Below are 21292 nucleotides of genomic sequence, written 5' to 3'. Positions count from 1 at the left end.
GCAACCGTTCCACCAACGCTACTTTGATAGGTGTTTGGATCTTTAAATTCACAAGCTCATTCCATCAATGTCATGAGCGCGCGCACCCACGCGCATTTCATTTCTAAGGCAACCCTTTTCTACGGCGCGTAATGACAGCATCATGCCATTGCCTTAGCAACCATGTTAGCCAGCGCGCCACACACCACGCTAATCAGCGCGGCCCCCATCACGTGTCATCCCCAGGCTACGCCCACACCCGGAAGCCGTTCTACAACATCCTGAAAGACCGGCTCGGTTCCATCCTCGAGGATCCGGCGGGCAGCCCTTAGGCATAGCTGATGCTTCCCATCCAGGTTGCAGTTAGTACAGGATTCCAGGCTACAACGACCCGTTCCGGGGTTATTGTTTTTGCCAGATTTCACCATAACGCGTGTGCTGATTTCTCTTCCCTTGTGTTTTACCTAGACAGACTCTGGAACGCAGCCTGTCCCCGATTTCCTATGAGGCAGCACTCACTCGCCCTCCGACTAAGCGCTTCTCCTTGCATACGCTCCACAGCGTTTTCCCATCTTTAAACTAACTTCGAGCTCTGATCAGTTTTTTATTACAAGCTCACAACTGCCGTGTGAGCTCCCTCCACTGCATGAGGAACTACCAGTGGCATTATGAAAATAGATTACACAGGTGCAATTGATAGTGTATGTGTGTCACATGATCCAGTATGTATCTCATTCCGAGTCACTATTGATAGCAATATGCACCTATGAGACTAATGCTGATTCACGCTACATCTTAGCATCAGCTAAGTAGCTCACGATTATATGCACTTGACCTATTGGGAAAGCATGAAGCACCAAAGACACTGGAACCAATTTACAGGCATGTATTCAAATGTTTTTCTCTTTTGTTGTTTCCTCCACAGGTGTTTGTTTTTTGACTCCAGAATTTTTAGAGTCAATTCTAACCTGACTGTGAATCTACAGCCTAGTTTTTCGAAGGCCTAGGGTTGGGTGCGCCTTAGCGAGCGCAGACCGCCCAGGCTCTTCCTTTTTTGGTCCTGATGAAAACCTGGCAATCCCGCATAGAGGTTGAAACAAGTAGACCCACTCTTCACATTGTAACCTTTTTTTATTGAAGGTATACTGAGCCAATTTTTAAATCACTTTCATTTTGTTTCTTCACCCCCTCACACACAAAAAACTACCCGCTCCACTGTAATTCAGGTGTCACAGCACACCCGGATGGCATTCGGTGATCCGGGTGGGCCCCGATGATGAAGCATGTCACCAACCAGGTTGGTGAGTGAGGGGTTTATAAAAACAAGAAACATTTTCCTTGAGTCTTCATAAATTTCCCCATCTCCAGTAGGGCCACCACCCGGTCCTGTGGTGATACTCCTCCCTTTTGTTTATACATTATTGGTCTAGGGGACCAGGAGTACCTCCCTCCACCCTTGTGGAGAAACCCTTACTCTCCTATTGTTTTTTGATATAGCATTAAAATGTCATAGGTATCAAACATGATATATTTACCTCTTTTCAATTAGCAATTACAACTTAATAAATGTAATAAGTAGTCACCAATGTTATCCTATGGGAGGGCCAGGCTTCACAGCAGTGAAAAACGAATTTGGAAGTTTTTCACAGTCAGAACATGCAAAACTTAGAAGTACATGTGCAACCTTTTAATTACACAGCACCTTGCACCATCAGTGATCTAGAGCCTACCTTGAAGTGACTTATATGTAATAAAAAAGGTGTTTAAGGCTTGGCAAGAGGGTTTAAATGCCAAATAGACATGGCAGTGTGACAAGGCAATCAGGCTGCAACGGCAGGCCTGGGACTTGTGTTACAGCGTTACTTCGGTGAGTGGCACAATAAGTGCTGAAGGCCCACTGGTACCATTTCATTAATTTACAGGCTCTGTGTTTATGTTATACCACTCTGCAAAGGACTTATAAGAAAAGAAAATATGACTATTAGGTATATGCCAATCAAACCATGTTTAAGGGAGTGAGCAAAAGCAGTTTAGCACTGGTTGGCAGCGGTAAAGTGCACAGAGTCCTAAGGACAACCAAAGCAAAAATCCAGCATAAATTAGCGGTAGAAATAAATAATGTTTGGAGGAAGGCCATCCTAAAACTGACAGGTCTAATAATGACATTTTTTTTACTTTTTTATACTTAGTGGTATATTTAACCTTAAATTATACGCAGAATACATATTGATTATGCTAAAAAGCAATATATAGATATAAAGGAATATTAGTTAGAATCTGGTATAAATTAGCAAATTTCACATGCTTGAGTTATCATGTGACAAACATTTATTGAATATCTTCATTTTCTATGTGCTTAAATTCAATATCCTTAAATGCTACCAAAGCACAATATTTAATCTTTAAAAATCACACTTACGTCATACAAGCAAAAGATCAGTTGAAATGTGAAAAAATTCCGTACCTGTACTGAGTGTGCAGTTGTAATTGTATAATTCATTCTTCCCCGAAGATAAATTCAGATAAAAGACTGCTTTGCACTGTCCAAAAACCTGGAGTTAAATAAAGACAATGTTATAGAGTACACAGAAGCTCAATTCTTTGATACATTTCCAGCATTTCTTTTCCTGTGTGTTCTGAAGTAAATTGCTGACTCAAACATTGATCTTAACCTTCAAAAACTGGATCAGATTCCTTTCTAAACTTAATATCTAAACTTTGACTCTTGGGCCAGACTAATTATAGATGCATAGGGCAACATTTAGTATCGACTGAATAAGATATCAGTGCAAATTCACCCACAAATCTCCACTAATTCGGGATGCTACTTAAACAATTTTAAACCCTTCTCAGGCAGGTAAAAAAGTTGAAAATATTAAAAAGTTGTTATTCAGTGGTCTTTCTAAACTTAATATGTTTTAGTAAGCAACAGTTTTTTGACTCATTCAAAAAAAGTTGTTTACTTTGATAGAAAATATGTTTAGCAGTCTGGAAGAATTAATTAAGAAGTTCACTGTAATTTTTAGGGTATTGTCAATTTGTTTCCTATTTCACATTTCAATGTTTGTTTTCATATTTCACTTTGAGAGAATCTTCACCCCTGTCCCATTAAAAGTATCTGAATCCCCTGTGGAAAGCATGTGTGAGTTATGATACCATGGTTGTTCCCTGTGAAGGGAAGAAGTTGGCAAAGTTAAAAGAGTAGGCTTTATTCATGTTCAAAAGCAGCCACCACAAAATGTCCTTCACCCACAGCTTTCAAGACAAATTAACAAAGAAGGAAGGGCAGGTCAGCAGACCCTTGCTCCATATTCTACATTCTGTAAATAGAACAGCCACCCATAACTGCTTAATAAAGATTGTAGCAGAATGTTTAGTATGTATTCATTTATTTATTCATTATCTTCAGTTATTTGTTTGTTTAGGAATTTTAGCTGTTTCACATAGCACTGTGTTTGTCAACTTACAGCCACTTCTGGATAGCTTGTTACACTTCTGCACACATATTAAGTTCATGAATGATCATGGGTAAGGTGCAGCATCTTATATGCGATGAATGTTTAGTATCACAAATGAATTATAGCAGGAAATGTTATGTGAGCCTACAGTTGTGGTTATACAGTTAAGGGATTGAGTTTGGAACTTGGGTGCTGGTGGTTAGGTGGGGGTGAATTAGTGAGGGTGGAAATGCAGACTGTACACTAAACACTAAAGAAGGGCAAATAGAAGGTTTTCCTTGGCAGGAGACCCTTTCTCAAATCAAGCACTGGTAACTGAAGTGTTTTGTCAATTATTGCATTACTTTAAATCACAGCTTTTTCGTTAAATACCAGCTAGAGATAGTGCACTGTATGGGTGATTTGATATATTAAGAATAGTTCCCTGGCCTCTGCAAATGTACGCAAAGCCCTCCAAACCTCCCCAAGAAACCAACAGGAGGTTCGCACCCTTAAGGAAATAATAGAAATTAACTAGGGATAGTAGGTTGAGGCACCTTAAGACTTGGGATAATCTAAAACAAGCCGCAGCCCTCCGACACTGCACTGCTTTCTGGAAGATTATTAATGCACTTTTTCTGAAAAATAACGATGGACCCTTGCTCGAGGATCAATTTGAGGACGACTCGTGGGTTAGATATTTTCAAGAAATATTTAAGAACAGAGGGGATCTTCTTAATGTTGACGTTCCCCCCGGTACAGAGACCTCCAATTGCCTGTCTTTCAAGCTAGAGGAAATCAAATTGGAACCGCTGCAATCTTCCTTGAGGAAGGCTCCTGTGCCGGATGGGGTCCCCTTGGACATCTTTCTGGCTGATATTCCCTTCTGATCCCCTCTTTTAAAAGTGGCATTTAGTGTGATAGCCAAGACGGTCCCCCTCCATCTTGAAAAAACGATGTCGTAATTCCAATTTATAAAAAAGGGGAAACCTCTGTGCCAGCAAACCATCATCCCATCTCCTTGCTCGATAGTACAGCTAAACTTATTGGCAGGCTTTTAATAAATAAACTAGAAGCGTGGCAAAGGAAAAGAACATCCTTACGGAAGTGCAGAATGGGTTTTGCCAGGGGAGGGGCACTGTTGATCAGTGCCTTAATTTGTCACTTATCGCAAGCAATATACTACGGTAAAAAATGCCAGTCTTTGGGGCCCAACGCCGCCATGGAAAGGCGAATCTCCGCATAATATGGATGGCGGTGTCTTGCAGACAAAACCACCATATTGTGCACCCTTTCCGCCCGGTTTATGAGTCGACCGGCAGAAAAGCGGCGGTTGGTCTTTCCGTCCGCCGCACACCCCCGAGTCATACTAATATTGTGGGAGGTCGATCAGGCATGGATGGCCGGCGGATCACCCCCGCCGGGCCAGCGGTGGATACCGCCGACCCGGCGGGGGCGATCCACCCGCAATTCTAATGGGCCCCTTTATATGTCTTTCATGGACCTGTCAAAGGCCTTTGACTGTGTGGTGAATAACAAACTTTGGCCCATTTTGATGGATATGGGAATAGACAACGCCATCATTAACTTTATAGGAGAGCTTTATAGGGATATCACCGCATCAGTGCGCTTTGGTTTGCATGGTAAATGCACTTCTGTTTGCTCTGTATACCAACTACTTAAATGATGCCTTGATTAAAACCTCGAAACACACTCCACAGGTCCAGTTGTCTCCCCTCCCTATCCTCTTTACGGAGACGAAGGGGTTGTACTGGCTAGGTCTCCCATGGCCCTTCAAAATATGATTGGACAATATACAGTCTTTATGCGTAATTTGGACCTATATGTAAATAAAGCCAAAACTTTTATCATGGCAATGGGCGGGGCCAGAAAGAAGACCATGAGATATTACTCAGAGGGTGAAAAGATTGAACAGGTGAAACATATCAATTATTTAGGGATAGTTTTTGATGTAAAACAAAATTGGAAGGCGGTGCTGGATAGTCGTGCAAACCTAATGGCCCAAAGCAGCGCAGCAATTTTTTGATTTTCCCAAACATTGGGCTGCAAGCCAGTTGTAGAAATGCTAAAAATCTATTGGGCAAAAACACATTCTAGTGCTACATATGGGGCAGCAATTTGGGGAATAACTGACGTGACTTCACTTCAAGTCATTGAGGCCTTAGGGGCATATGTATGAAACTATTTCACGTTCGCAAATATGAGAGCCATAGCGAACCCGAAATTGCTAATCGCAAAATTAGCAATTAGCGAGAAATAGATTTTGCGAATAAATTTGCGGAATCACTATCCCAGCCACACGAATAGCAAAAATTGCAAAATAAGGAATCTCAACTTGTGAATTCGGGAAACGAAATACATGAAAAAAATCGCAAATTGTGATTTCCCGAAATTCCCAATTTTGCTAATCAGAATTACCACCAAGGCTGAGCAGGTGGTAACCAGGTGCAACCTATTTAAAGAGAACCACAATGCCACCAGCCTTTTCCACAATGGCTGGGCTGCATGTGATAGCCAGGAGGCTGCGAATCAGAGCTGCTGTGGGTTGTGCTTTGCTCTCATCCAGAGAAAACCAAAGTGGATGATGGACGGAGTGTTGAATATTGCAAGCACTCACCCCCAGTCAACTGATCTGGGTTTAATCCATCATCATTCTTTAGCTCACTCCGCCACCCCAGTTCCGTCATGGCCATGTGCAAATCAATCTGACCCTGTGCCTCATGGGAACAGTCCATCCCAAACTGCCAAGCCATGTCTTCCATGGACCGTAAACAAGCATCCTGTGATCGGTTTCTGGCTAATCAGCCGTCATCAGCCAGGCTAGCTTGAATCCAGTGGCAAGGTGAGCAAGGGACCCACGTCTGGGCATACCCTGCTAACTAAGGGCGAACAATGCAAAACCAGAGGGGATGAAGGACGGAGTGTTGCTCGTTTTTGGTTGAATCAAAGGATTGGCATGTCTTTGAACTAGATTGAACTGATGGCAATTTAGAACATGCTAGGAAAGTTATACATCATCACGCATGGAGCACTTGGTCTTCTTCATTTGCTCTTCTGGCACAATCTGGTCAGAATTGTATCTGCAATCAGTTTAAGCTTTTTGGCACCTGGGGTCAGAGAAGGTAAAGGCTGATGCCCTGAGTAAGGTGTTTCCATTGTCATTTGACATTTATTTCCACTGTGAGGTCTTTCTGGTGATCAAGAGACAGCTGGAAGCTCAGTGGATGGACATGTTGAGCTCCAGACAGGATCCTGTGCTGCTGGCTTTCTGGATGTGAAGGAATAAAAAGAGTAATTGGGACCCTTATTGAGCCAATAGCCAAGTACCTTTGAAGAAATCTGGCAAGATGAAAGAAAGTGTGGGTTCTGTCTTCCTGTTAGACAGTGAGACCTTGCATTGTGACTTGTATAATAATGTTACCTTCTGCATCATATAATAGCTCTACACATCATAGGTTCTTCATTCAATAAGTCTGGAACCTTGTGATGATGACAGCTAGCTCATATATGCCTCTCAAAATGGTAAGCTGCTAGTTTTTGATGAATTTGAAGCTCTCTTTGGGAGATTGGTTTGGTCCTGTTCTTTATCAATCTTCAGATCATCTAGTAAATACTCCATATAATTCCTTGAGCTCTATTTACCCTAAAGGCTCCCGGTGCTTCTTGTTTGGTTCGCATTCGCTTAGAATGATGGACCCTAGTAACTTTCATTACTTCTGTATTTGCTTTGCCTTTGATCTCAAAGACATTGGGGTCCACGAATAATGCTGTGAAATGCAAACCCTGTTGTTCCATAACATTACTACTGTCACCTCAGCAGTCCAATGTCATTTCAGGTTTTCAAAGATTTAAATCAGGACATGACATTTGAAATTCGCTTTTTTCCTCTGTTTATACTTCTCACTATAACATTTGGTTGTCTTTCAGGGACTTTTGTGATTTTTAGAAATAGGAACAGACCTAACATGCGTTAGATGAGTGTGGCTATCGCCTGTTTCTGCCTACGAGTTTATCTCCACCTCAAATTGTTCCCATGGGTACATCTGGCTATGGGACAAAATTCACCTTTCTCATGTATCCCAAAATCAATCAACACCCACCCTTTATTTTTTTGCAGGGAGACCCAGGCTGCGATAATATAGCATTCATTAGAGTTCCCCCTTCTTGGTAATTTTGTGTTTCTTTTCCCCATTGTCTTATTGTTGCATTCAGATTGCCTAATAAGAGATTGAATGAGAGGACCCCATGTGTTTCCTATTATAAACCTAATCTAAAATTGTTATTATAATTTATTAGAAGCCAACTGAGGAGTTTTGTGTCCATTTATATTTAAGATAGACAGTTAAATACCATGAGTAAATAAAAGTTACATATTTCGCACATTCTCTCGGATTGTGGGGTGTTGAATTATTAAAGCTCGTCTTGCGGAGATTCTGCTAATTTCACATCATTTCAGCTGCAAGTTCCATGTAGATTTCTTTACTCCAACATATACTTTTTATTTCTTGGATCTGTGTAATATGCCTCCTCACTTACCCTGAAATGTTCCACTAAAGTTATTTTTATTATTTCCATACATATTTGGGAATTTCTAGTTATACTAGGGGAACCATGGAATTGACTGTTTCTTAATTTCTGACATCCATAAAATGGACTTGTTCTGGGTCCTACCTTCATACATTTTGAAATCCCACCTTGACACATTGAGCATTCTTTCTGAGTTGTGTATTTTTTGTGGCAGAAACCCTTCTTGTCAAATAAGAAGGCTCTTTCAACTCTTTCACCTGTTCTGTGTCCTGAACACGATGGAGGTCATTAGGATGGCGGGCGGACTTTGCCCGCCCACCATCCTCACGGGGATTGGGACCGACCGCCATAAGGGCACCGCCACCATATTAATCCTTTTCCGCCCCGGCCGCAAAAGGGGCGGCAAAGCGGCGGACGGTCTTTCCGTCCACCGCGGTCCCCCCGCCATACTAATATGGCGGGGGCAATCCGCCCGCCATCCAAATGCGCCCCCTAGCCTCTAGATAGCTGCCCTGTAAGTGGATCCCAATTGTTGATGCTACTTTACATATAGGGCTCCATCTTTAATATGTACTGGAGTCACATCCTTTGGAATAGGAAATGGAAACTTGCTTTGGCTTTTTAGATGCTTGAACAAGTTGCATGTTGATAACACAATCTGATTCTACCTTCATTGTTCAATACTTTCCGGGAAATGCATACCAAGAGATCTTAGAAGGGCTTCCTTTATTTGATCCTTATTTTCTGCCCCTTATGGGTTGTTCACTGTTAGGTTTTTCTGACGTGCTTGACATGTAAACTGCAGCACATACCACTGCAAAGGTTTTCAACTAATGTTTTCTCTCACACTGGATAAGCTTGTTGCTTGCCAACCTTGGAAGGTGTGTGTGGGGGGGCTTGACAAATATTTCAAGATTTTAAGATTTTTCAGGTGAAGAATTCAAGGACATTCCTTGTTGTTGAAATTATATAATTTTCATGATTGAGCTGCATTTCAGCGAAAGATACCTTTCAGTCACGTACTGTTGCAACAATGTTTCTCTAGTTCATTATTCTTATCATGTCTTATTTCAGACTCTTTAGAGTTGTTTCTATTTTTAGAAGGTTTGGATCAGACCACATCTCTATGTTGTACTCCATAAATTTGTTGAGACATCTACCATCTTGGGGGGTAGTAAACTCCAGCGTACAGCCGAACGAGGTACGTAATAACGACAACGACAAATAGGCGATGCAGTGCACGCAATGTAAATCGTTTCATTTATTTGATTATTTAGTTAACTCCATTCGGCCTTATGCCGGTGTTTACTACCCCCCCAACCTACCACTCCCACGCCTCGGCCACCGCAGCACTCCCTCGAGTTGCCGCCACTGCTTACTGACATCACCATTTAGACTTTTTAAACTGGGATAATTGTGATTCCTTTTTTTTTTTGCTGTGCTCTGCTGTTTCATATCTATATATAATTAGCATTAGGTTGTATAACAAGAGTTCTGTGTGTATTTTTAATGTTATATACACTAAAGCCCCAGTTGTAATGTAACGGTCACTGGATGTGTATTTTAAATGCTAGAGTACGTGGGCCAAGTGCAGTGGGATCACACATGGAGACCCCTTACATCTCAAAAGAAACCCATGGGCTCTTTGCAGATAAGGAGAGCTGGCAAGTGTCTCTCAGTCTTCCCCTACTGAGCTATAATTTGGTCGGTAAGCGTGTTAGGAGACACACAAACCTGCAAAGAATCTTTCTTCTGCAGGGGTGTTATTCAGAGCTCCTCACATACCTCGAAATCACTATACACATATAATGATTCATATTTGATCTGATTATTTATTATACTCTATTCAACAAAACCTCAAGTGCATTAAAATGTTTTTGAATAATATAACCAACTCAACAATTATACTTCTTTGAGTAAATGTTAGGTGACCCCCAGCACTATTTCATTACATTTCTATATTCCTATATCCTATTAATCTAATAATGTTCTTAATTATAACCATCTGTGTGACAGCATGGTCATATTAATGTACGATAATATGCCATGCTGTAAAGTCTTCCCTCATACCTTATTGTACCATCAGACTGGAAGTCAGAACTCATATTTCATCATCCCTCTTCAGCAGCCAGTGCATGTGTAATCCTGCCCATATCCAGCAGCTTATTAACCTTCCATATACATGATGTTCTGTCTGTCACCCAGTGTATTGAAGAATGCTTTTTGTTCAAATATTTTATATGGTGGCTTCTTTTCTGTTATCCTACAAGACAGAGCACACAAGGCCATCTCGCCTTGTAGCCACATTTCAGCTGCTCTGCAGTGCATGTGTTTAGAATGGAATTTTTATTTTTTCTGCCTTGTTCGTATGAGGTAAAATATGGATCATGCACACATTTATTAACTTCACAGTTCAAAGTCATTAACCTGCTCTCCCCCTCATTGGGGTAGGACAAGTCATTCTTGTATGCATATCAGGGGCGGATGAGGTTGTTCAAAAGAATTCAGCCTCTGTTTGCATTCTTGTCTCTCTCAATCTTTGACCATAAGTTATGGATACAATTTCTTACCCCAATTAGCTTTCACGGGGACAGACGTTTTTATTAGATGTAGGGCTTAGGTATGATATCCTTTGGCTTTACTTGCTCAATTTGGCACTTATGCATGGACCTGGGTTACACACTACTTCCCACCTCCATTGCAGGGATTTTTCGAAGGGTTGATGTACAGAGGTCAATAAATACCACTAGAACTACTCGTTAGTTGAGTATGACGTCATCGAGTAGTTCGGGCCTCAGTATGAGGTTACGTCGTTGCAGCTCTTGCTGATTGGCCGGGAGTTCCTCTCCAAACCATTCAAGTAAGAATGACGCACGCAGATCTGAGCCTCCCCCTGACTCAGTCACAGCTCGAGACAACGACGGACAGGTAAGACGCCCGCCACACCAGTCCTTCTTGTGGGTTGCGTCTGACACTGATCTGAATGACACACCTAGTCATTTTAGTCTAATAGTTCTGAAATCATCAACTTAGGTTGAGTTGGCGCGGTGAATGGCACTGGTGCGGGAGCGTGTTGGTGTATGACAGTATACTCTACGTTCAGAATACCTTTGACTTCATGTAGTATGCACGAGAGTAGATCTACCCTTGATCCCTCCGTTATCATAACCATGAGGTCGGTTTCTGTTCCCGTAGAGCGGGGTCTCACATATCCTGAGCCAGGTCCAGGAAGAGGTGAGGTCCACTCCCCGGAAGCACTGGGTGAGTATCGAAGGCTGACATAGTTTTTGACTTCTTGTACTGTATTATACAGACCAGAGTCGCTGGAAGTGTCTCACTTGTATGTTTGTCCCCCGATTATAGTAACAGAGTACCAGCTTCCGAAGAGGAGTCAGCACAGAAGAAGGAACACTATATCCTTTTCTGGCTTTTTCCATTTCTGTGTTTTTTTGTATAATTTTTCACACCCGTTAATCCATACTAATAATATAAAGAGAGAGCCCAAACCTTTGAGGCGGGTAATCTCAGGAACCACAGCACCAATCACAATACCCAATACAGCGTTGGAAAGGGCAGTTGCAGCAGAAGGACATAGGCTATACAGACGCCTACCATATACATTTAAAAGGTAAAAGAACCGTGCCAGCAAAGTAGTCCCTTGTGGGCGTATCTGCGTTGTGCTGTGGGCGTGTGCTGGGGGCGTGACAAACACTGGGAGCGTGTGGTACGTTCCACCCTTCATGCCATGTCTCATATTGTGTGCTAATCCCACCCTGCTCCCTTTAAATACCCCTGCACCCCATGATCATAACCCACCCTTACTCCTTAAAATACCCCAACACCCTTAAACACTAACCCATCTTAACCCTATAAATATACCCTGTACCCCAAAACCCAAACCTATCACTAAACCCTAAAAATACCCCATACCCTAATACACAAACATAGCCCTGAACCCTATAAATACCCCTGTACCTCAAAACCCAAACCTACCCCTGAACCCTAAAAATACCCCTCTACCCCAAAACCCAAACCTAGCCCTGAACCCTAAAAATACCCCTGTACCTCAAAACCCAAACCTACCCCTGAACCCTAAAAATACCCCTGTACCCCAAAACCCAAACCTAGCCCTGAACCCTAAAAATACCCCTGTACCCCAAAATCCAAACCTCGCCCTGGACCCTAAAAATACCCCTGTACCCCAAAACCCAAACCTACCCCTGAACCCTACAATACCTCTGTACCCCAGAACCCAAACCTAGCCCTGAACCCTAAAAATACCCCTGTACCCCAAAACCCAAACCTAGCCCTGAACCCTTAAAATACCCCTGTACCCCAACACCCAAACCTACCCCTGAACCCTAAAAATACCCCTGTACCCCAAAACCCCAAACTATATCTGAATCCTTAAAATACCTCTGTACCCCAAAACCCAAACCTAGCCCTGAACCCTAAAAATACCCCTGTACCCCAAAACCCAAACCTAGCCCTGAACCCTTAAAATACCCCTGTACCCCAAAACCCGAACCTACCCCTTAACCCTAAAAATACCCCTATACCCCAAAACCCAAACCTAGCCCTGAACCCTAAAAATACCCCTGTACCCCAAAACCCATACCTATCCCTAAACCCTAAAACTACCCCTGTACCCCATAACCCAAAACTATATCTGAACCCTTAAAATACCGAAACACCCCAAAACATATCCCTCAGTACCCCAAAACATATACCCCTATACCCATACTTACCTTATCCAAGCATTAAAAAAAACATGCTTTTACCATTCATGCATTTACAACGAATTTCGTTGTAAATGTATGTGTAGTAAAAGCATATAAAATGTAATGCCATGCGTTATAATGGCATTGCTGAGTCATGGTACTTTCGTAATGAAAGTATGTGGAGTGATGGTATGTGGAAAGAAAGTTGCGGAATAATCAGTGTTTACCCTCCCCCGGTAAGTACATTGGTGGCACGGCAGCCCACATCTCCAGCAACATACTCATATTTTTTCACCACCCATTTGAAAAATGCACAGGTCTCTCTCATTGATGGCCAGCACCAACATACACTTTTAGACACACCTCCCGCCACAAGTTCTAGAATTGCGAACTTTAGAGCTGGGGAGCTACGTTCGAATTTCGGCATCAGCTCAACATCCTGTGATTCCAGGCAAATTGCTTTGTCTCCCCGTGCCTACCACAAATGAATGTTTTCTTCTGTATTGTAAATTGTGCTTATGCCATGTTGTCGAGTTTGCGCTATATAATATTGCAAGGAAAAATAAAGTAGGGAAACTCGAGTTCACACACTACTGAACGCGCACTCTTAAGTGCATCAGCAGTGCACTGTGAATCGAAGCGTTTCACAGGCCTGTCACAGATAAGAAATGCTATCAAAACGAAATCCTACAAAACAATATACTACTGGCCGGCAGCAATTCATACCCGGACAACGTCGGCACGGGCTGCTATCAACAATGAAATTATAAACCAAGGACTTATAGAAATTGAAGACTCACTGTATCTATTAAGCGAGAAGTCCTTGCAAGATTTCAGCCTGCCGCCAGCGGTCCAAACTAGCCTAAATGGATACGACAATATCGCTACCGCACACAATATTCCAGATCTAAATGACTATCTTGCTCAACACTTGCCTAACTTAGTTCCCGATCAACAACTCGCCTACAACACCATAGTTGATAGTGTTGAAAAGAAGCAAGGCAAACTATTGTTAATAGACGCCCCCGTGGCACAGGAAAGACTTACCTAATCAACCTCATACTTGCCAAAGTTCGATCTTCTGGGAATTTGGCTCTAGCTGTTGCTTCATCTGGAATAGCTGCCACTTTGCTAACAGCTGGTAAAACAGCACATTCTACCTTTGAACTGCCTCTAACAGTTTCCCTTGAAAAGGATTCAATATGCTCTAATCGGAAAAACGGACCTTTGGGGACACTGCTTCAAAATGTGTCTCATCATGTGGGACGAATGTACAATGACACACCGCTCACATATTGAGGCAGTTGACAGAACTCTCAAAGACATTAGAAATTCATACAACATAATTGGAGGTGTTACTTTTGTGTTTGCTGGTGACTTCCGACAAACTCCCCAAGAATTCCTCCACTCATTTAACCAGGGCTTCCCACTCATACACTCCAAATGAAAGTAGGTGTTCCTATCATGTTATTACAAAACCTACATCCACCAAATCTCTGCAATGGGACGCGCCTACTGATCTACCATTTCAATTCAAACGCTTACAATTCCCTATTAACATTGCTTTTGCATCCACCATTAACAAATCACAAGGTCAGACATACAAAGTCATTGGAATAGACTTACGAGAGGACTGCTTCACTCATGGACAGTTATATGTCGCGCTATCGGGGTCGGGGAATTCCGACCACCAATTTATTCTACTTCCTGATTCTCATGAAACACTAAATGTGGTGCACCATGAAGTTTTGAAGTAAATGTTATTTTCAATACTAAAACCAAAGCTGCCTAGCCTTTTTTTACCCGGACAACGACGGGACGGGACGCTAGTACACATATATAGGCAGTAGCATATCTAAGAACAGAGACCCTGAAGAAAGCCCGAGGCATCTTCCTCTGGGGCTGAAACATGTTGGTCTCTTCGCAGTTATTTGTTATCACTGCGATGATTTTGCCAGACTGTTCTTGTTTTTAACTAGGAAGGGGCAAACGCCTATTAAAAGTTTTCTGTTGGTTCCCTATCCCATTTTAAATCACCACTTTTTCTTTTTGCACTGCACTTTTCCCATCTAATCAACATCATTTGCGATACCTGTGTGATTGTGGTCGCTACCCCGAACCATCCGAGAGGGTATGCATGTGATCTCAATGATCAGGAGACACAATACCCAGCCAGGATTGCCAAATGAGAATATTGATCTTGTAAGACTTTGATGGGAATCCAAACAACTGGGGTGACTCACGATTACAGGTGTCTCATTTGTTGGCGATTTGGTCTGTTATTCATTCTGTGTATTCCTATAGTACTCATTAGACATAGGTCTTACATTGGCAAACACTTATCTGGTTTAGCTCTTAGACCCCTAAGTTTATTGTGTATAATTCCATCTCTCCTTGTAGCCACATTTCAGCTGCTCTGCAGTGCATGTGTTTAGAATGGAATTTTTATTTTTTCTGCCTTGTTCGTATGAGGTAAAATATGGATCATGCACACATTTATTAACTTCACAGTTCAAAGTCATTAACCTGCTCTCCCACTCATTGGGGTAGGACAAGTCATTCTTGTATGCATATCAGGGGCGGATGAGGTTGTTCAAAAGAATTCAGCCTCTGTTTGCATTCTTGTCTCTCTCAATCTTTGACCATAAGTTATGGATACAATTTCTTACCCCAATTAGCTTTCACTGGGACAGACGTTTTTATTAGATGTAGGGCTTAGGTATGATATCCTTTGGCTTTACTTGCTCAATTTGGCACTTATGCATGGACCTGGGCTACACACTTTCCCACCTCCATTGCAGGGATTTTTCGAAGGGTTGATGTACAGAGGTCAATAAAGCCCTCTAGTAGTTTATAGGACTGATGGTTGGGTCAGATTGCCAGAGACTCCTTAATGTTTGGGTGCACCTCTGAGATTCCAAAATTACTAGAGATTAGGCCTGGGTGACGTTAGCAGAGTTCTGCATCGTGGAACTCCACAAAGTGACCCAAAACCTCTGTTGTACTATGCAGAGTTCCGCTAGCGGCGGAGTGCATTTATTCATGCAGTTCGCGTTGATTTTCAGCACCGGGTGTTTACCCTGCACTGTAAAATCAGCGCCAACGGCATCATGGGCAGCACAAGAGGGTGCTGCTTCTTTTCTGCAGCTCGAGTAGATTTTCTATTTGAGTGGCAACTTTCGCAAAGAGAACATAAGCTTTTCCAACACAAGAGGTGGTGACCATCTGAGATCGCAAAGGTTGAGAAATTCGACCGCTCTCATTGAGAAATCTCAGTGGGAGGTGGATTTTCCTCACTTGTGCTCGCCAACTTGTGCTGGTGGGCACTAGGGAGGGAAAAAATACACTCCGCTACATGGAGCAGAATTTTTCGGAACTCTGCAAGCTCCACTGTACGCTGAAAAATCTGCAAACTCAGAGAAGCTCACCACCCAGGCCTAATAGAGATCTTAGAAAATGGATGTATGCTTTGTTTTGAATCTAGACAGGCAAATGAAAGTATTTCAGAAGTATGAGGTGTGTGCATGTTTTGCAGATTGGGTCATACATATGCATAATGTAGTCACTTACAGGATAGAAGAAAAAGCAATTCTTCATGATTAGTATCATAGTGATATTTTCAGAGCCCTACCGAAAAACTGATTTGCTGCTGTTGCTTTCTCTTCAACACCACCTTGTAAATTGCCCCCAAATCATAGAATAGGACTGTGGAAGGAGTGGATATAGGCAAAGGCTGCCGACAACTTACCCATGTTTTAATAGGCCAAGGAACCCAAAAGTACATTAGGGACTATGGGTATAATAATTAATAACCGAATAAGAGGTCGCTTACAGTGGAATATCACTAAGCATAAGCCATAGAAGAAAAATTAATTCCATGTCAGAAAATCCAAATGGATATATACATGTATTTATTCAATCATATAACTCACACATAAAAAATAAAAGTGAGGTGCAACAAGAAAAACAAGAAACAACATTTTCAAAGCTCAGACATTTCCTAGTGACTGTGGAAATAATAAACAGGTTATATCTATGTCAGTTTAGAGTACCAATGCTATCCTATTTTAAAAAAACATTTGCAGTAGTCATGGCACTCTTTGTCAATGACGTTTTGATCCCACTTTACAATATGGGAATCATCATCTGGACTTAAATGAATATGCCTGAAATGCAAAATATACCTGTAAGGAAATATTCTATTTCAAAGGAGAGAGAGTTATATGGTCAGGTAAGGGGGAGAGAAAAGCTAGAAATTGATTAACAATGATTGAGCCATGGTGAGAAGCACTCAATCCATGCTTGTATGTGGTCAAGTGTCAACCAAACGTGCATCACGCTGTAGAAGAAGTATTACAAAGAATGTGAGGAAACGCATGCGAGTGGTAAGGTGGAAAACTGTGTACGGTCCTCATAAATATTGTGTCTAGGCTCACCTTCAAATTTAGTCTTTTTAAGATATATGGCACCACAATGACTGGACTGTTGCCTCCTTTAGGAATTATAGTACCCCAATGGGTTCTTATGTATGGCTTAGTGTTTTTATATGCTCATAAACTCTGATCCCATGTACATCCAATCACTTTCTCATTCTGGGTTTGGCTTATACATTTTTTCACCTTACCACTCACATGTGTTTCCTCACATTCTCCAAATACTTCATCTACAGTGTGATGCACGTTCGGTTGACACTTGACCACGTACGCGCATGCTTTGAGCAATCGTCGGCTTCCACCATGGCTCAATCATTGTTAATTAATTTCTAACTCTTCTCTCCCCCTTTCCTGAACAATATCTCTCGCTCTCTCTGTCTTCTCTGTCTGCCTCTCTCTCTCCTTTGTATTTTCATTTTTCCTCACAGGCATTTTTTGCATCTCAGCCATATTCATTTAGGTCCTGATGATGCTCCCCATTTTGTAAAGTGGGATCAAAACATCATCGACAAAAAGAACCATGACCACGGCAAATGTTTTTTAAATTGATAGGATTGGTTCTCTGAACTGACGTGATATGACCTGTTTATTATTTATACAGTCAATAGGAAGTGTCTGAGATTTGAAAGTTTTGTTTCTTGTTTTTCTTGTTACTCCCCCTTTTGTTTTTTCTTAAGAGCATTATATGATTGAATAAATACATGTATATGTCCATTTCGATTTCCTGACAAAGAATTCATTTTCATGTGGCTTATGCAGCTTATGCTTCGTGATGTGCAGCTGACAACTTACTCAGCAATAATGAGAAGCAGAATGTGCAGTGCTGGTAGTGTTGCAAAACTGTGCTTATGACGTGTAAATTCTTTGAAAATTCCATTTGAATAATAGAAAACAGTTTCAAAATATTCTAGAATAGGGCTGTGGGGCTAAATCATGCACTTGTTAAATGTTTATGTGGTCCCTTTTCATGACACTTGTAATGTCTATCATATGTGTCGAAATGCTAATGAAAGATTTGTGATTAAATTTACAGGTCAAGGTGAATTATTTTTCTTGTCCTTGATTTAAAAAAAGAAGTTGGGTAAATATTATTTAAAAATAAACATTTTACAGCTGTTGCTAAGTTGTTTAAAATAAAAGAAATCATAAATTACAATAAATACTAATTGCTCTGTAGTTTCAATTAAACTGTGTTTTCATTTAAATGCACCTTTACATTGTCAAATTAACTGAATTTCCATTCAAATTATTCCACTAATTTGTGATGTTTTAGTGTTTTGTTATAAAGGAATTTCCTTAAATAAGGTTTTCCATGATTTAGCTTCCTCCAATATGCTTTCTTCGTGTTCATTTATCTATGAACTCACCTGCTACCAGGTATGTCAGGCTCTATGATGCTGTCTCCTGCAGCACTTAAGGTCCACTTACTCCAATGACACTTCCTACATTGAGAATGTGCTTGACGTTGTATGTCTTTCGTCCAGTGTGCTAAAGTGATGATTTCAGACAGTTGTACTTCTGGGGCCGTATTACGCATTGCCATTGTTTGCGCTCCATTATGGTTAATGCGCTGCCCCCAGGTCAGCCGTGAACTCTCGCTGCCCTGGGGGCAGCACATTGATGTGAAAATACAGAGCAGCTGCTCCATGTTTTTACAGTGCAGGCGGCACCCGCCTGCCCTTTCAAGGGGATTAGAAATCCCCTTCAGGCGGGTGCACTCAGTGACTGCACCCGCCTGCAAGGGTATGTCTGGGGTGTCCATGGGACCCCCTATACCCCCTGCAGGAGGCGCACTGACAGTGTGCCATCTTTTATATAGCACACTGTCAGTGCGCCTCCTGAGCGCTTCTTTGAATCTACACATGCGCCTGTAATATGGCGCAGGCAGAGGGTCACAGGAATGTCCTCATTTGCATAGGGAATGCCCCTATGCAAATGAGGGAACACCCTCTGTTGATAGCGCTGGCTTTATCGGTATTATAGAAGGGGTCTGGGTCCCCTTCTATAATACCGAAGTGCCCGGGGCGTGCAAAGCGGGCTCAAATGCAGCCCCTGTTGGGCATAGTGCACAATGTCACAATTATGGTTTCCATTCAAATTGAGTTCCCAATCCAGAGTGTTTGGATGGTGTGTAGTAGCTGTATGATTTTTCTGGAGTACTATAATATTCTGTGTTACAGTCAAGTTTTGAGCTTGTGCATCATAATGTTGAGTATCTTGGAAATGTATCTCCAACCATAAAGACCTTCATGCTTCTCTAAAATGCAAAAAAATTCTAGATTTGTTCTCAAATGGAAAGCATGGAGATTTATATTTCAGTCTTGTATAATTTTTTCGCATTTGATTGCAATTTCTTCAGCTACAAGTATCCTTTGTCTCATCCCCATGCGACCCTGCTCCTCCGAGCACGCTGGTCTTAGCCGATAAGGCTATTCTTCCCACTCTCATGGAGTTACTGAACTCTTCCATAATGACTGGGTCGGTACCGCCTACCTGGAAACACGCCATGGTACGAGCATTTTTGAAGAAACCCGCTCTTGACCCTGGCAACCTCAACAACTACTGCCCGATCTCATTGCTCCCCTGGGAAAGCAAAGTCCTCGAAAAACATATTAACATCTTCCTAACCAGGTTCCTCGAGTGTAACCATCTGCTTGATGCTTCCCAGATGGGTTTCCGCCCCAAACTTGGGACGGAAACTGCTTTGATGGCGGTAGCAGAGAAAGCTAGGCGGATCTTGGATCAGGGAGGATCAGTGGCAGTGATCCTCCTTGACCTGAGCGCCGCCTTTGACACGGTGAACCATAAAATTCTTCTGCGCCGTCTTTTTAGCCTAGGAATATCAGGAGAAGCCTTGGCCTGGCTCAAATCCTTCCTATGTGACCGGACCTTCCAAGTCTTTGAAGGAGCCTCTGTCTCCGCAAGCAAGCCTCTGGGCTGTGGGGTGCCGCAGGGTCCATCACTGAGCCCTATGCAATTCAATGCATATATGAGACCTCTAGCTGGGATTGTCCGTCCGCATGGTATTAAGATCATTACCTATGCGGACGACACTCAGCTAGTGGTCTCTCTTGCACAAGAGAATAGCCACAAACCACAGACCAGCCTGACAACATGCTTGGAACAGGTCAAGAGCTGGATGACGAAGTCATGCTTGAAGCTCAACAGAGATAAAACTGAGCTTATGCTTCTTGGCCCATCAGCCCCCTCCACCTTGGAGCTGTTATGGCCCATCAGCCTGGGCGTACCCCCCAGACCCAAAAACAATATAAAAAGTCTTGGGGTGTGGTTGGACAAATCACTGACCTTCAACACACAAATAACTAAACTGTCAGCGACCTGCTTTGGTCTCATTAGGATGATGAAAAAAATCCTCCTGCTTCTTCCTTTTGAGGCCAAGCAGATATTCATGCAGGGCCTAATCCAATCCCGCCTTGATTTCAGTAATGCCCTTTACCTAGGGGCGCCTGAGTACAGTCTACAAAAACTTCAGCGGATTCAGAACTGTGCAGCACGCACACTGCTTGCAATTCCACGTAGAATCCTGATAAAGCCTGGGTTGAGCGCTCTACACTGGCTCCCTGTCAGGGAAAGAGTCAAATTCAAATCTATGTCCATTGCCCACCAAGCATATTGGAAGTCTGGACCAGAAATCAGTCCCTCTCTGATCACTCCCTACCAACCCAATAAACAACTTCGCTCATCCCACGCCTTTTTAGCGAAAGTCCCCAAGATCCCGAGATCTAGAGATGGAGGCCGGTCTTTCTCCTACAATGCGTCCAAACTATGGAACACACTCCCCCTCCACCTAAAATCTAATCCCAATCTGCTGAGATTCGGTAAACAGCTCAAAACCTTTCTTTTTAACTAAGCTAGACTAATCTCCGGACAGACTCACTGGAAGGTATCATCCTAGTTCCTAGCGCCTGGACGCCTCAGGGCAGCTGCTGCGCTTAATAAAACCCCTTTTAATTTAATTTCATTTCAACTCCCAAAGCCAGAAGTCAATGTGTGTTACTTGTGACTATTGATAATGTCTAGACTTTCCCTATAGTTTAGCTTCTTTGCTTAATTCCTTTGGTTTGATTGACCTGGAAAGTTCATCATTGCACATGATGTAGAGAGACTCGGTTTCTTCTGTGATTCTGTTTTCTTTGGAGAGACAGTGTCCATC

At 42.3% G+C, this 21292-nt stretch overlaps 1 protein-coding gene across 1 annotated transcript in view; it reads right to left on the bottom strand.

Moving 5' to 3' along the window:
- The window catches only part of LOC147665754 (T-kininogen 1-like), a 131237-nt gene that overhangs the window by 104402 nt on the left and 5543 nt on the right, over positions 1 to 21292 (bottom strand). The window contains exon 3 of the mRNA XM_086949544.1: positions 2444 to 2531. Coding sequence (XP_086805670.1) covers positions 2444 to 2531 — 88 coding nt within the window. The remainder of the gene's footprint in view (positions 1 to 2443; positions 2532 to 21292) is intronic.

This window comes from Lissotriton vulgaris, unplaced genomic scaffold, assembly GCF_964263255.1.
Source record: "Lissotriton vulgaris unplaced genomic scaffold, aLisVul1.2 SCAFFOLD_1182, whole genome shotgun sequence".
NCBI lineage: Eukaryota > Metazoa > Chordata > Amphibia > Caudata > Salamandridae > Lissotriton > Lissotriton vulgaris.
This window is presented reverse-complemented; position numbering and strand designations above follow the sequence as displayed.